The following is an 18415-nucleotide window of genomic DNA, read 5'->3' on the forward strand; positions in this document are numbered from 1 at the left end:
ACCATTGTTTTGCTTCTTAGTAAAATAATAAAAGAGTGAAATATTTGTGTGTGTTGTATTTCTATGTAGGTTTAGATTGATTCTGTAATGGGATTATTACTTCCCTTGCGTAGTAGATACTAGGTAAGCTTTAAGCGGTTGAGCTAGTGAAGTACTTCTTTAGCTCAGATGGTTAGAGAACGGACTTGGAACACAGAGGTCTAGCAGCATACCATGTGATTTTCTAGTTAGAATTGAGCTCTCTGTAGACGATTGATTGTTGTTTGCATAACTTTCAGTGACAATTGTTTCATACTGTAAATTCAGAAATTATTGCGATGTTTTTATTATTGCGAAAAATGCGACAGGGTTATAATCCCAATAATTTAAACTCTCATTTTGAAATTTTTTATATGAATTAAACAGGATTTTTGTCAATAAAGCAAAAATTAAAATCGCATTTTAGTCTAAAATGATAAAACTGCAATAATAAATGCACGCAATAATTTCTGAATTTACAGTATATATATTCAGGATGAGACCAAATTATAATTAATTCAAAAGGTAGGTTCTTCAAGGTCAGAGGACCAGGATGAAGGGCAGAAAATTTGGACTTCTACTTGAAAATGAAGGAGGTATGATAGGGACTGAAATTTTATCTTGCAACAGGCCACCTTTAGACCCCCCAGAATTGTTGCAAGGGTTCTTTAACATGCAGAGTGTGTGGCACTCAACCCACACAAGGCATGGCGATTTTGAAAGGACTGACACATAAATTATAGAAATTATCATACTGAAAAAATTAAACCTGTGTCCAAGTATAACTTTTTAATGCATTTGACATTCGATAGGCTTATTGTCCCCTGTTGTGATGTGATGCAGAAAGGGGGGGGCTATAGAAATGCCAGGTGTAGATGTGTCTCTCCTTGTAAGTCTATGATCTCACCCAGCAAAGAGTTTATATCAACAATATATTTGTCAATTTGATTTGAAAGCCAGTGCTGATCAACATTTTTAAGGGAATCATGTCCAATGGAAATGGAAATTATGGGGAAAATTGCTTTTATAACACTTGTTGTCCTTACATGTACAGTTCTTGATGGATTTTGATAAAAGTATATGAAAGGTTTACATCAACAATGTCTTAATCAACTTTAAGAACCAGTGCCAATCAAACAGTTTTAAAGGAATGATGTCCCTTGGAAATATGAATACCCTGAAAACCCGCCTTGTTGGCGCTCACACCAGTGACCAATGCAATTCTAGGTAGATATTTTTTAAATCTTTAAGCATTGAGCTGTTTTGTATGAGTCGAGCATGGTCTTTGATAGTATGAATTATGTAAAAATTTGGTATATTCATGGTGCATTGGTCAATCATTCGTTTTCTTTGTATGGTCTGTTTCTATGATTCTATAAGCACAAGGTCCACTATAGTTGGTGTATGTTAGGTCTACTTGTCCGTCTAGACGTTGGGGTTCATGTGACCTTGATCTCATTTACACGGATCATTGATAATGTTAAATTTGTGCGATACTTGTAGTTAAACCTTTTATTTTAAAGACTTTCAGCATAAATTCAGTCATGATCATTAAAACAGGTGAAATATGTTTCAGCATGTGCACTATTGTTTATTTTCTTCTAGACCAGGCATGTTTTAACTTTCTTAAAATCGTAAAGACAACAGGTCAATATGAAATATTAGCTAAATAGACACACACCATATCAATAAGTTTCATGATAGAAATTGGCACAAATCATCGACTTTTCAAACTTCAAAAGTCAAAGAAATGCATCTGCCGGACATCTTTTGGAGGGAGATTTACCATAGAATGCATTTTATCTATTTTTTTTAATAATCTTTCATCTTACCAGGCAGCAAAATAGTTAAAATTATTATAAATGAATTAATACATAAAAACAACTTTTCGGATACATTTAGCTTGAAACTTGTTTCATGTAAACAAATTTTATAATTAAAAGAGAAATTTGGGATATAAGTCAATGAAACTGCAATCCAAAGCCAAAATATCGTACGTTTCTTCCACAATTGACAAGTATATGCACATTATATCAAGCTCCAAACCGTACCGAGTCCAAATCAATTTTGAATTTATTAAGCAGACCATCAAAACTTTTAATTATAGACCTGCCATCTAAATGATCTTTCACCGCACAGCTTCGAGGTTTAGCAAAACCCGTACCGTTCAGTAAGTTAGAAAAGGACCAGACATGACAAAATGTAAATAATTCAAAAGAGAAAACCGTAGGTCTCATTTATGTTAAAACGATAAACGAATATCATTTATATAGCTTGAACTGATCGAGTGAGAAAATATAAAATGGCCAAAATTTACGAAAAAACGTATACTTTCTTCTTATATCTAATACATATCCCAATACTAAAATCAGTCCTATTTCTTATGTTGTACAACCGTATAGCTATGTACCTTAGTTTAGTATGGCGTTCATTATCACTGAACTAGTATATATATTTGTTTAGGGGCCAGCTGAAGGACGCCTCCGGGTGCGGGAATTTCTCGCTGCATTGAAGACCTGTTGGTGACCTTCTGCTGTTGTCTGTTCTGTGGTCGGGTTGTTGTCTCTTTGACACATTCCCCATTTCCATTCTCAATTTTACCTTATATATAACAATGAATTCAGATAGCTTTCAATTTTAATACATCTGGTGTGGATATGGACATGATGGTTGTTTTGTTTAAAACCGTGTTAGCCATGTTACATTTGTACATGTATGTACTGTGTGCCAATAGACTGAACTCAATCCCTACATGTACATGTATTTTCCATTTAATAACAATTGAAATCGACAGATCTCCTTTGAAAGTTATTTAACCGTTATAAGATTTTTAAGACCTCGTATGATATACATTCAGGACATTTCCAGCAATTTGTTTCAGAGCTTTTTGATTTTCAGGTTTTCAACGTTCACGAATTCTTCATTTTTTTTGTTTTTCACTCAAAATCCTTGCTCAAAGGAAATAAATTTACACTTTGGATGGTATGTTTTTATCATAATGAACCCCATGCAAAGGTTATTAGAATGTAATGTTGATTAACAATTTTCATTTGCATTTGGTCCAATGCATCACATTTGGATGAACGTTTGTAAGTTTAAATTTTGACCTCTTTCGGACTAATCGCAAGTTTCTGAACTAAAATTGTTTTTTTTTTACTCGATTCCAAAAGAGAGGCGAAGGATACCAAAGGGACATTCAAACTCATTAGTCGAAAATAAACAGACAACACCATGGCTAAAAAGAAAAAGACAAACAAACAACTGTACAAGCTGTTAAAATAGAATGTGTCAAAAGTTCAGGAAATGCATTGAAAGCCTTTATAAACATTTTATATTGTTATTCAAAAGGGACCAACGGAGGCTTGGAATATGATGTGTTGTGTTTCTGTACGCACTCAGTATACACATGTTATTTATGTTAGATTACATAATTGTATTTGTTTGATGTTAGCTTGACAAAAATACATTTGTTGTTGCCAAAACGAATGATGAATGTTATGGCGACAATCGGACTTAAAACACATGTAATATACAACAGGTACAATTTTATTTCAAGTTTCTATATATTTTTTTTTTAGCTCGCTTAGCTTCATTGGACGAGTGGTTGTCTCTCTTTGTATCCATTATTCATATTTGAACTTGTCACATGATCCGTGAAATGTATTTTATATTTTCTGTAAACTGCATGAAAAACAAAACATTTTTTAAAGATCGTTTTCGGTTCGAAATGGAAGTAGACATAACAGTCTTGTTAAGGATTATTTTTTCGTGTTGTTACAGCATGACCCAATCTGACATCATTGTTAAGACTGATAGTTCAACATTTAGACTATGAAATCACTACCGCCTAGGTGGTCTCGTGGTAGAGTGTTCGCATCGAGTTCAGGAGGTCGTGGGTTCGAATCTCGGCCGGGACAAACCAAAGGCTTTAAAATTGGTATTTGCTGCTTCTCCGCCAAACACGCGGGTTTAAGAAGTAAGAGCAAAGACTGGTCGGCTCAGAGTCCGAATAATGTGTCCGGAGAAGGTGATATGTCTTCCTGCGGACTGTTACCTTGTGAACTAGAACTCAGTGTGTCGCGGACTAGTACAAAGCAGGGTTCATATTCATATTTCATTAACATGTTCTCGTCCTAAATTTGCATATATATTTGTCTGTGGACGTTAAGCAGCTATTCATCATCATCTTAAGTCACTATCAAAAATCCAGGTCATCAATATGAAAATTCGGTACGCCTATTCTACGGAATTTATCGACCAATAATATATAACCTTTTGGTGTGCGCTTTTATAAATACAACGGAATTGGAACAAATTTTGGTTGACAATTATGTTTCACTGACTTACAAAATTTCGATAGAAGATTACTACGGAATCATATTTAGGACCAACTCCCAAAACTATAAATCGCGATCACTAATTATCACGAATAATTAAATATGTGATAACGAATTGAATCCGTGATCACGAATGACAAAACTCTGTGAAAGATAAATAACTAAACTCACAGATTCGATATTTTGAATTTTATCCGTGATAACGAAAAATACGAGTCATGATATTATCATGATATTTCAAAATGGGCTTTACTGGCAAATATCTGTTTTTGAAAAGAAGGGAGTGGGCGTCATCGGAACTGTTCACAGTTCCCACAACGTATGAATATACGACCCATCCTAATTTGAAAAGATGAAAGTCGGCTGATCAATTATTATAATTCCAAATTTCTTTTACTGAAACTACATGTGTATGCAAGCGTACTTTCGTTCCGATGTAGTTTTTCCGTTACATGAGATGCACCGTTGTATTCCTTCTTCACGCTAATGTGTTCATTCCGTCTGAAATTTTTAATAAACATAAGTAAAATACGTCAGGGATACACTAGTGTATTGCTTCCAAAGGGAGATAATTCACTGGAGGAAAATATAAGAGGAAAAATACATGAAACTATAAAAAGAAAAAAGAAAAAAGAAAAACTAACGGATTAAAACAGAAAGTAAATGTAAAATGATGCCCCATAGCGCAATAACGCTACATAAGAGCCGTCAACAAAAAGAATATGACAAGTAAACCTAGATGAGACAACATCGCACCAAGCACGGCGATTACTCATGATAACAGATATCTGGGATGCCCCATGCAGCAACCTTCAATGTGATGTTCAAATATGCCAACTTAGCCGGTACGATTTAAGGATGTACTCCGGTCAGGTTTATGAATTTTTGTCAGATATTCGGACTTCTTGGTTTTTTTTTTCTACGAAACAGGGTTAAATATTTTGCCCCATATCACCCATTTTCTTTTACTAGAAGACTTCAATAGCTCATAAAAAGTAAAATCACAAAAATACTGAACTCCGTGGAAAATTCTTAAAGGAAAGTCCCTAATCAAATGGCAAAATCAAAAGCTCAAACACATCAAACGAATGGATAACAACTGTCATATTCCTGACTTGGTAGAGGCATTTTCTTATGTAGAAAATGGTGGATTGAACCTGGTTTTATAGCTAGCTAAACCTCTCACTTGTATGACAGTCGTATATAAACTTGTATAAAAAGGTCATTACCAAAATTTAAGCAAATTCTACAATTTTTTTTATACGATTAGAGACCCAAATAATGTCAATGATAAATATATGGTAAAAGTACTAGTCAGCCGTTTCACGCCATTTTAAAAAAATAAAATACCTCAAAAAGGAGTTCAATAACCTTTCAACATTTTTAGCTTATTTTGTTCCTTTACTAAAACTCTTCTAACTTATAGTATCAATTTTAAATTCTAGATTTTTGTTAATTTCACCTAAGTACATCCTTAAGTGAATGACAAAACGACTCGGTAATTTATAAGACTACTATAATAGTCTCAGGTGTCAGATAATACAGAAGTTTCTGTAATTGTTGTGTGAATATATTTCTTATATACAGCATGCAGAGGCGGATTTAGAGGGTTTTTCAGGGAGCCCGCCCCCCCTTTTTGTGGGAAAAATTTGGTTGGTTATTTAGGGAATCACTGAAGCATGACTGGAGCGGGTCCCCTCTTAGGCAGTCAGTGCCCCCCCCCCCCCCCCCCCTTATGAAAATTTCTGGATCCGCCACTGTACAGTGTAGATCTAGCTTAAAATTGTATGATGCATTTGTGTATGGTAGGAGACACACTATCCAACAATGGTTGATTCTAATGTTTTCATTGGAACAAACGAATATATTTTTATATGGTTAAATGGTAACAGTGTTTAGCAATAAAATAAGAATTTTGAACAAAATTTCGTGGACTTATTTTCTAGAAAAAAGTAATTTAAAGTAACAATGCACATTTTCGCCGCGTTTGTCGTACTATTATATGAGGCCACTCAGAATTGGATTTACAGGATAGAGAATGAGAATGCAAAATATAATAATAAGAAGATGTGGTATGATTGCCAATGAGACAACTCTCCACAAGAGACCAGACTACAAAAAACTGGGCAAAAGAAAAAAGGAGTAGAGAAAAATAGGCCAACAACATAAAGAATTCCAAAACCTCATATATTCTATACATGTATGGACTTATTTCACAATTAATACAATTATATATATGTCTCTGCTTGTATCTCTAGAAGTATAAAACCCACCGATATATAATTGTTTCGAGTTCTAAATTTCATCAGAATCGGAATTATCTTTCAGAGAAATAAATGCACTATAAAATCTTGAAATTATCCACAGGAAACTGTACTGTGACCATTATAGTTGCTAACTTCTACCTGGGACTCTTACACTAAACATTGGTGTAATAGTCCCAGTTTCTACATTATTTGGTCTCTGGTGGAAAGCTGTCTCATTGGCAATCATACCACATCTCCTTATTTATATATATATATATATATCGTTTTAATATTCAGAGCCATATTCAGGTCTTTTTATTTTATAAAACGACAGTCTTTTTTCTTTAGGACGTTAAGCAACCAATAATCAATCAATCTTTTTTCTTTAACATAATCTAATTTTGAAGAATATCCATTGAAAACATAAGCATGATTTTTTCAAGTTCCAATAAATCTACTTAATTGTATATTTTTAGAAACATTTGGGTCTTTTCTTTTTCCCCGTTCACGTCCGAGTGTTGGCTTCTTGTTTTTGAAAAACGTTTTTCTTCAAATAAATATTAAGTATACTATTTGCAGAATGTCAGATACAGTTTGGTATAAAAAGATGTGGTATGAGTGCCAATGAGACAACCCTCCATCCAAGTCAAAATTTATAAAAGTAAACCATTATAGGTCAAAGTACGGTCTTCAACACGGAGCCTTGGCTCACACAGAACAGCAAGCTATAAAGGCCCCAAAAATTACTAGTGTAAAACCATTCAAACGGGAAAACCAACGGTCTAATCTATATAAAAAACGAGAAACGAGAAACACTTATGAACCACATCAACAAACAACAACTACTGAACATCAGATTCCTGACTTAGGACAGGTGCAAACAATTGCAGCGGGTTTAAACGTTTTAATGGTACCAAACCTTCACCCTTATCTGAAACAATAGTGTAACATCACAACATATAAAAACACACTATAAAATATCAATTGAAATGGCTTAACTCAATCAAAAGACATATTAACACCAGTGAACATACACTGAACAAACAAATTTGATCTATGATACAATGCAAATACAAAATAAATAAACTAAGAAAAGAATAATTAAAGTAACATGTTATACCGCTGTGAAATGTTTGGGCCTTTTTCAGATTTACCTACTAGTATTCAGGTGGAAGTTTAACCATCTTAAAATATTTTTATAGTTTTTAGTTCAAACTACTGGAATTAGTGAATAATTGTGAAGATAAATAAATTTAAACACATATTAGAATTCCTTGTCTTCGTGTCCTTTAATGCTATCGTTTAACCCCAAGTTTTGTCATTACATACATAATCTATAATTCTTTAAAACTTGGTCGATTTTGATTAAATGACTCACCAACAGGTTCCAAATAAGAAGGAAATCCAGTGAATAAATAATATTCAATTTATTTTTAATGAATTCAACCGTAAAATTGATGTCCATTCAAGTCTTTTCATCTCCCCATTCAGGTCTGAGTTTCGGCATCAGAAAAAATATTTTTCATCTATAAAATGGGTTGAATTTAATAAATTTCATTTTACAATTTTTTAATTTGATTTGTTTTTTGATTTTTAGTGTGTTTTAACGCAACTTTTAAGCACCGCTTTTGGGCTATTTCGTGGTGGCCAGTTTTTATTGGTGGAGAAAGCCGGAGTGTCCAGAGAAAACCACCGACCTTCGATAGAAAAACTGACAATCCTAGTCAATTAAGATTGAAGTCGAGTGCACCCGCACGAGCGGGATTCGAACTCACAACCTCAGTGTTGACTGGCTAGTGATTACAGTAGTAACTACTTAGACCACTCGGCCACCAAGGCCCCTTTTTTAATTAGAAGGTAATCTATTGAAAAGTGACTCGAAAAGATATTGCAATTTGAATAATAAATCGACCTGTGTATTTTCAGGTTCATCAAGGTCCACGTAAATGTTGAGCATGTGCTGATTAAATAATATATGAGCCTCGTCGGATAGAAATCGACCTTATGCAAGTGCACGTATACATGTACGTGTATAAGACTTTGATTGATTTTAGAACATTCAAATACTTAACAAAAGATGAATTTGGGTCAGTTTTGTAGGGTTCTTATATCAACTCAATTTTTAAACAGTTATAGACTTTGCATAGAAATTTTTTTGACCCGAAATAAGTTAACAGATGTATTGACATTCATTTGCATAAGGTCGATTTCTATCCGACGCAGCTCATATGTTCAATGAAAATTTTAAAAATTTCATGTTTTATTTGAGACAAATATTTCAAAATTTGAAAATATTTCAAAATTAAAGAAAAATATTTCAAAATTTTACAGCCGATTTCAATGAGTGTGTTGCTAAAAGTAATATCTTTAAGTGGTTAGCTTGCTTACTAGCTGAACCGTGAAGTCATTGTTAGGTAATGTATACTACCCTCCTTTCGAAATAGCCTATTCCTACAAACAGATAGATTGGTTATCTGTCGGACTAGTCTACTCTTAAAAGAGGGTAGTTTACCTAACCTAACAATGCCTTCACGGTTCAGCTAGCTAGCAAGCAAGCTAACCAAAGATATTACCTTTGCCTACACACTCATTGCTGTATAAAAAACATTTCAAATTTTAATTTAGAAAACACAAATTTTATTGAACAAAATTTATATAAATTTGAAGGAACGAAAAAGAAATTGCAATTTAAAAATTGACCGTGGCCTATCATGGCTATTTTCAGGTCCGTTCTTCTCTTTATTGTTATCCTCATCAAGATACGAGTTAATAACTGTTTTAAATCTTCCAAATGCACACAAATGTGATCAGGGTTGTTTTTTTTTTTAAAATAAATTGGTTAAAATATCATTCAGAAACATGAACCACTCAGTGGCGTAGCTACCTAAGGCTCGTCTAGGCACGTGCACGTGCCTGTACATAAATTTGCCAATTTATGCCAATTAGAGGTTCCCAGTCCAACACTTTAATATTCTATATACAGAAGGCAGCCGCTAGGTTTTCAATATGATGGACAATTTTTTCTAAACAATGTAAGTTTTAATCATATTTTATTAAACTGGTCACAGAATCTGACCTGCACACAGAATATGAATATGCGTCGATTAAAATGAAAACGATAAATCCGTTTAGTTGCACATCTTTCTCAAACTTCAACCATTATCATGCATAACAAAATAAAATTGGAAAAATGTCTAGGGACTTTTACGTTTTCAATTATTTGTCCATTGCTGTTATATATGTGATCATTGCAACTATCCAACAGACAACCGTTTTGTGTGTATGCGTGAGGTCTATTTAACGTATACAAAACTTGCTTAACTGTCGATATCGATTTGCGCCAAAAATGAAATTATTTGCGAAAATGCTTCTTCTGCAACCCTTCATTTTGAAAACTTTAAGTTTCATTTGTGCCAGTAAAACAATCATAAAATTGCGCCAATTTTATCAATTCATTTATTTTTTTATATAATTATATATATATAATTCGTCTCAAATTTAGCCCAACAATGTTAGATTTTCAAATTTGCGTAAGCAAATTTTTGTTCTTCCCTCAGTGGGATACGAACCCTTACGTCTGTGACATCGCAACCTTTAATTTTCGCTGAGCAGAGGTAAAATCATCGAAATATTCTTTATTAAGCTGAGGACAACCCATGCTTTGCAAATTTTAGGGGGGCACACGACCGCCACGCCCCGCCTGAATCCGCCCCTGTTAAAGGATGATAATGTTAATTACCATGCCGCAACTTCAAATTTTTAATTTTATTATACACGTCTAAACATGTGACAACTTTATGACAAACATTCTCCATCGGATAACACGTGTAACGCGTGTTTAGTAGTCTCAGTACAGGGCTAACACCATATATATATATATAATTCGTCACAAATTTAGTCCAACAATGTTAGATCTTCAAATTTGCGTTAGCAAATTTTTGTTCTTTCCTCAGCGTCTGTGACATCGTGGCAACACCGTATAAAAATATAGCTTTCGGTGTATAACCCCGTGTTATCCGATGGAGAATGCAATTAAGGGGATAATATTGATCCGTAATTGCGTCGTTTTCAAAAGGTCATATTGGGAATCCATACGCAAAAACGCGGTTGCGTACAAATCGAAAATTATTTTCGACATAAAATGGTCCAAAATGCCTACACTTAAAATCTAACTACGTTCTTGAACGTTGTACTGAAACTTTTTATTGGAGTATATTTGAGTATATTGGGGTAGACTCTGGGGGTAAAAACGGAACAAGTTAGGATGAAAAAACGGTCATTTAGAATTACATATATTTATAAAATTAAGTATTATTGTCGTTAGAATAACACTAAAAGGCCTAAAATAACATTATTATTCAGTGAAATTATGTTGAAACTGCCAGTTTGTTTGGGTATAATGGGGTATGTTGGGGTAAAAAGTTGCACCCTTAATTTACGTTTTTTTGTCAAGTGTCTTAACATTGATTTTGTTTATATTTAAAACTGTATTTTATATGTATTTTTCTCCTTTTTCATTTAAGCACCTCAATATTCTTTATTTTTAATTTTTTTTTTACGAATTTTGTTCGGAACAAATCTAGCTTTATGCATACGGGCCCAGACCCTCAAATATACACCTAGGATTATCGTACTAGCAATATATTATGTCCCAGCTTACACCCGGTATAAATTACTGAAAAATCACTGCCCGGCAATTCTTTATAGTGTTGGCAGAGACATATAATGTATTATATGTCTCTGGTGTTGGTAATGTGAGAACATTTCAGTTTGATATAAACCTCCAAGTTCAGGATGTTAATTTTGGAGATCAATTTTGAAAAGGTTAATCAGAGACATGTATAGCATTTAACGAGAAAAAAGTAAAATTAATATTCTACAGTTGTGCTCCTGCATTGGAACATGATAAAAACAACGAGAACGAAGTCGATAAAAAAAAATCACATTCTCGTCTCTGTCCTCTCTCCAAATGGGATCCTAGTAAAACACTTCTCCACGATTTTTTGACCTCAGAAATATTCCAATGCTGAGTGCCTTTGTTTCATTTTTAAACTGTAAGTAAATAGATACAGACGATCAATCCGCGACCTGAACCAAATGAACGTTTATAATGACAGTATCATTTATAATTTGTCATGAAACACGTGTTTACGTAAATCTGATAATCCTCGTAGTTTTTGTTTTGCACGTGCGCACATGTATGATACTATAAGTATAACAACATATTTGAATTATAATAGCTCAATAAATGCGAGTGTTATTCCTAGCTGACATGGACTGGTTTTCATCTTACAGAGTTAAAAGATTAACCAAATCAGCCATTTGTTGGCAATGGATATTTCATCAGAAAATTGTATTTAAAAGCAGGGTTAGAAAATAAAGCTGTAGTTTCTGCAAAAATGCAGGTCTTGTAATTAAGTTAGAAAATACATCTATTAACCATTTGTCAGTGACATTTCTAAAATGAACGTTGTGTCTTAGCTTATTACCTAAAATCACACAAGTTCCAGCAAAATATTGCATCACAATATAAAAATTTTTACATCGTAATTAGGAAATGATTGTTGCTTTGTGCCAGAAGGTTATTCAGAGATAGATCAAGGGTCTTTCGGAAACAAAATTCAGCTAAATACTGAAAGTGTAAATACATTTATTATGACGTAATATGCTTTTTTGGCTTGGATCAAAGGATCCTAGATTATGTTTTATAATTATTTTTCAGGTTCTATAGTATTCTTTAGTTTGTTTTGAAAACTTTCATTGTTAATTTCTTACAAGTGACATATATGTTCCTAGCATGGTTTTCTGACAAGGAACATATGACAAATGTAAGATTGATTGATTGTTGGTTGCTTAACATCCAGTGACAAATATTTCATGCATATTCAGGACGAGAACAAATTAACAATAAATACAATAAGTAGGTTCTGTAAAGAAGGCTTCTGGGATTAAGGTCGGAGAAATTTAGACTGCCACGGGAAATGAGGGTATATTGGATAGGGAAAGAAATTAAGCTTTGCAACAGGTCAACTACGGAACCCTCAAAGAGTTGTTGCAAGGGTTCTTAACGTGCAAAGAGCATGGCACTCTCTTTACACGAGACATCGGATTTTACGTCCCCATTCTGACCGGACGTGGCTGCAAATTTGTACATCCCGCACAGCCAAACGGACGCCCCACTTTAGCAAGGGTTTTACTGCCGGTTGGAGGAAGACCATTTGTGACCATACTTCTATTCCCCAGTCACCCTTGGGGGGGGGGGGGGGGGACAAATGTAAGACAAGGGACATGTACACGTATGTCCCTAACACAGTCAAAGAGTAAACCACTCATAAAATGCAAAAATTTTTGATGAAAAAGAACATATTCAAATTTAAAATCAGGTTTCATAAATTTTTGTTGATTTTTAGATATATATAGATTTCTTTTATATCCAGGCTTTGCCAAATCATAAGATAAAAGTCCTGGGCTTGGAACTGGCCATATAACTGTTCAACCCAATGTTTTAAATGTATTCAAACTAAAAAATGTATATCAAGCATGATAATTGAGAAATCTTTATTATATATTCATCTGACATTGTAGGAAACTAAAGATAGAAGATGTGATCAATTGAGGAAGTTGAGTGGCTAAAACTATTCCAGCATTACCATGGAGCACCAGTTTTCAGTAGCTGATTGGGCAGTGTTTGTCAGCATACTGGTCATTTCAGCATGTATTGGGATATACCATGCTTTAACTGGAGGAAAACAGAAAACTACCAAAGAGTTCCTAATGGGTAACAGAGAAATGAGTTGTCTCCCTGTTGCTGTCTCAATCCTTGTCTCATTCCAATCAGCCATTTTGATTTTAGGTACATTACAAAATGTATATACATATATTGGTCATTTGTAAAGTGAACCAAAATTTGATATTTTATTGTCTAGATTTTTTGCTTCAAGTTTAGTATTTTGGTTAAATAAATTTAGAATATCTTTTAATTTTAGTTTCAACATGTTCAAAGAAACTTGAATTCAATATCTTTTCTTTGTTTTAATTTGCAGCTTAGCTCATACAATTTGTTTGTCATAGAAAAATGAAGTTTTATTCAGATACAAATAATAATCATATCTTTTTTAATAACATGTCAAATTTTCAATTTAAAAAAAAAATTACATGAAATTATTAGAGTCAGCACGTAATTGATAATTATTGAAATAAGTTTATTTGTTCAATTTAAATTTCTTTTTTTCAATGACCAGGTGCTCCGGCAGAAATGTACACAAAAGGGACCCAGTATTATTTATATGTGTTTGGTCAGATGTCTGCAGTTGTCTTGGCAACCATTTTATTTGTACCATTATTTTATCCTCTCAAGATGACGAGCATGTATCAGGTATTATAGAGATATCTTTGTTTTGTTTCAATTGTTAGATGTGTTGTCTCTATATCAGACACATGTTGATTGATTGATTTTTGGTTCTTTAACGTCCAGTGGACTAGTGTTGAAAAAAGGTTTGTGTGAAAAGCAGTCTTTGCGATCAACTGCAGGCCCACCAGCCCAGGCTTGTAAAAATGCAGTCGGGCCTGTAAAAATTATCTCTACAGGCCAATAGAATCAACTAAAATGTTCATTAAATTCTGTTTTGGGTCTGTAGATTCTATTAGTTACACAGTGTGCAATTGTCCTAATACGAAAGCCAAACCCAATATGAATTTTATTGACCCGATATTTTGACAATTGCACACTGTGTAACGAATTTATCCTGTTTTTTATGACACCACGTCAGTAATAAACACTTGGAAGCATCTCAAAAATATCTTTTTTTTATTAGGTCAATAGTATAAGGGAGATAATTAGAATTGACTTAATAAAAAAATTCACTGAATTATATTAGGACATTCTCAGCCAATCAAACTGTGAGAAATTACTCTAAATCAGGATAAAAAAAGTTTATGGAGAAGACTGGTGAAAAGACAAGATTAGGGGTTATTTTACCAAAATAGTATATAATATAATATGATACATTCACAGTGAAGAAAAATCGTAAAATGAAACCAGTTTGTATGTGGAAAAGAGGGAGATACCAAGGGGACAATTAAAAACCATAATTGAAGAAAAAAAAACAGAAAACACCATGGACAGAAAGAAAGAAATAATAATTCTTCAACATAAAAAGCAAGCTAGGATGCAGTTGATGACTCAAATGTTGAAAAAAATTAGATGAGCAAATATCCCTCGAGTCAAAGAAATGTTTTGTTTAAGTTATATTTGTCATTCATGTTTGTAGATTTTATTCAGTTATAAGTCCCCTACCGACGAAGTCGAAGGGGACTTTAGGTTTGCACTCCGTCCGTCTGTCCATCTGTCAGTCCGGCAAATCAGTTTTCCAGACTTTTTTTTTCGTGCTTGAAGATATTGATTTGATATTTGGTTTATTGATTTATCATGACAAGTTACAGGTCAAGTTCAATTTTCACGATTTTAGCTTTTCTCTTTATTCAGTTAAAGCCCTTTCCCTAGAATAAAATTTTTGATGAAATACTTATCAATTAGTAGATTTCTGTTCAAAGGGAAATAACTCATTTTTTAAAAGACAAAATGACATTTTGGATTTTTTTCTTTTTCTTTGGTAAATTGTTTGAAGAATTTAGTGGTAGGTTTGTTTGTCATTCTTGAAGATATTGATTTGATAATTAGTATATAGTATTATCATGACAATTACAGATCAAGTTGGAATTTTGTCCCAGTCTGATAATTTTGTGCAGAGTTATGGTCTTTGGACATAGAAAATTCACTTAAATAATCAGTTTTCAACAGTTTTTTTCGTCATGCTTGAAGATTTTGACTTGATATTTTATGTAGTTTACACCATGACAAGTTATAGAACGAGTTAGAATTTCGTTCCATTACAATGAATTTGTACCCAGTACTCACAAAATGCTTGTTTATAAAATATTTGAATTATTTATATTTCATGTACAATAATTATTATTTTTCTGAATTTCTGAATGATTTGATTTTGAGATAATCTTTTTCTTCAGTATTTAGAAATGAGATACAATTCGAAGGCAGCTAGATTAACAGGAACAATCATCAGCAACCTCTCTATGGTAAAAGGATTTACACAAAATGTATCTGTGCATGTTCATTGTCATTTGTAACCTCATTTTTAGCTCACCGGTCGGGCCCCATGTGAGCTTATGCCATCACTTGGCGTCTGTCGTCATCCGTCGTCTATCGTCGTAAACTATTTCAAAAATCTTCTCCTCTGAAACTACTAGGCCAAATACCTATAAACTTTAACTAATTGGCCCATAAACAAAAATGTTTACTAGTGAATATGGACGTCATACTAAACTCTGAAACTACTGGGCCAATTACCTTCAAACTTTAACTAAAGGTTCCTTAGGGTATCTTGTTTATAATATGTATCCGAAGTTTTGATCCATTGACAAACATGGCCGCCATGGCTAAAAATAGAACATAAGGGTCAAATACAGTTTTTGGCTTATATCTCAAAAACTAAAGCTTTTAGAGCAAATCTGACACGGGGTAAATTTGTTCAATTGGTCAAGATCTATCAGCCCTGAAATTATCAGACGAATCGAACAACCCATTGTTGGGTTTCTGCCACCAAATTGGTAGTTTTAACAAAATTTTGCAGTTTTTTGTTATCTTGAATATTATTATAGATAGATATAAACTGTAAGCTGCAATAATGTTCAGCAAAGTAAGATCTACAAAAAAGTTAATCTGACCAAAATTTTCAATTGACCCCTTAAGGAGTTATTGCCCTTTGAAGACAATTTTACACAATTTGTTCATCAAGTTTGCTAACATTTAAAAATCTTCTCCTCTGAAATACAGTTGAGCGATTCAGGCTCTTGTGAGCCTCTTGTTATTGGACAGTTTTTATTTGTCATTTGTAAACTCAGTTTATTTATCATATAGGGTTTTTATGTCATTTGTATTATTATAAAAAAGAAGATGTGGTGTGATTGCCACACCACATCTTCTTTTTTATAATAATACAAATGACATAAAAACCTATGTGATTGCCAATGAGACAAATCTTCACAAGAGACCAAATGACACAGAAATTAACAACTATAGGTCACCGTACAGCCTTCAACAATGAGAAAAGCCCATACCGCATAGCCAGCTATAAAAGGCCCCAAAATGACAAATGTAAAACAATTCAAAGGAGAAAACAAACGTCCTAATTTATGTACAAAAAAATGAACGAAAAACAAATATGTAACACAGCAACAAACGACAACCACTGAATTACAGGCTTCTGACTTGGGACAGGCACATATATACAGAATGTGGCGGGGTCAAACATGTGAGAGGGATCCCAACCCTCCCCTAACCTGGGACAGTGGTGTAACAGTACAACATAAGAACGAACTTAAAAATCAGTTGAAAAAGGCTTAACTCATCAGATGGATACAAATAGAAATACATCTAACAAAAACACAGAGTGGGTGAAACCCATTTGTAATAGGACTAGTAATAGTAATTCCAAGCATAACTAAAACTGATGATAGAAATTTATGATTTATAGATATATGAAGAAGTGGTATGAATGCCAATGAGACAACTCTCCATCCAAGTCACAATTTATAAAAGTAAACCATTATAGGTCAAAGTACGGTCTTCAACACGGAGCCTTGGCTCAAACCGCAGAGTAAGCTATAAAGGGCCCCAAAAATTACTAGTGTAAAACCATTCAAAGGGAAAACCAACGGTCTAATCTATATAAAAAACGAGAAACGAGAAACACTTATGACCAACATCAACAAACGACAACTACTGAACATCAGATTCCTGACTTAGGACAGGTGCAAACAATTGCAGCAGGTTTAAACGTTTTAATGGTAGCCTAGATTGTTTTCATATTTATCATATTTATCATGATCATGTTCATCATGTTCATAGACGTTCAACTCAACTCCAAATGGTTATACATTGTATTTGAAAATTTGGTTTTGATCTGCATATGAAGACAGCATCACAATAGTTAATTAATTTTCTTATGTTCAGAATATCACCATGATAATTGGAAATTTTCGTTGTAACAACAATACTTTATTCTCAAAAAACCAATACAATCAAAGGTACAGAGAATGACATGCAAAAACAATACAAAAACAATACATAGTATGATAGAGGTGAGTTAACATTGTTGTAGTATGAGATACAATATAAAAAACAAAAATACAAAAAAAAAACAAAAAGCAAAAAGCAACACATTGTAGTTTGGTCTAGCCAGGAGGACTGATTTTCTCCTTTATTATTTTAATTAGTTTACACAGTCTTTTAAGAAGAGAAATTTTCTTTGTGTTAAAAAGTTATAGAAGACAAAAAGAAATTATAAAACTATGATTTATAGAATACAAACTGTATATATAATTGATACACTATGTTTATATAATGAATAAAACATTAATGGTTAACCATAACTGTATGCGTTTTGTTAAAATATACTTTTTCACTATTTTGGTCTTTTGGAAAATGTTGTTTGTGCTGTATTTAGACCCCTCTACCTAGAATTTTTTTTTTACATGCACATGTATAAAAATTGCGGTTTTTATCCAACGCAATCATAGGTTTGAACATTGTTTTCAATTTAGAGTTTATATTTTTCAGTTAATATACACAGGGATAGCCAGCTTTGCTCCATCGACAGCTCTTCAAGCAGGTATATATATTTAAAGCCTTTTAAGGCATGCTGTAAAAGTATTAATTTCTAAGGACTGCCATTTTTGTGTATTTATGGTATATATAGTGTCAGATGTAAAATTACTTTTTCGAATTTTTTTGAAAAA

At 33.2% G+C, this 18415-nt stretch overlaps 2 protein-coding genes across 2 annotated transcripts in view; both read left to right on the top strand.

The window, feature by feature from the left end:
- LOC127721485 (nascent polypeptide-associated complex subunit alpha, muscle-specific form-like) overlaps positions 1-18415 on the top strand; it is a 93437-nt gene that overhangs the window by 64778 nt on the left and 10244 nt on the right. The gene's annotated exons all lie outside the window — the stretch shown is intronic.
- LOC127721491 (sodium-coupled monocarboxylate transporter 1-like) overlaps positions 11584-18415 on the top strand; it is a 28987-nt gene continuing 22155 nt past the window's right edge. Inside the window, exons 1-5 of the mRNA XM_052228252.1 lie at positions 11584-11655; positions 13187-13454; positions 13843-13976; positions 15626-15694; positions 18237-18288. Of these exons, the coding sequence (XP_052084212.1) occupies positions 13253-13454; positions 13843-13976; positions 15626-15694; positions 18237-18288 (457 nt within the window). The 5' untranslated portion in view covers positions 11584-11655; positions 13187-13252. The remainder of the gene's footprint in view (positions 11656-13186; positions 13455-13842; positions 13977-15625; positions 15695-18236; positions 18289-18415) is intronic.

The sequence above is a fragment of the Mytilus californianus genome, unplaced genomic scaffold (genome assembly GCF_021869535.1).
Source record: "Mytilus californianus isolate M0D057914Y unplaced genomic scaffold, xbMytCali1.0.p SCAF_12, whole genome shotgun sequence".
Lineage (NCBI taxonomy): Eukaryota > Metazoa > Mollusca > Bivalvia > Mytilida > Mytilidae > Mytilus > Mytilus californianus.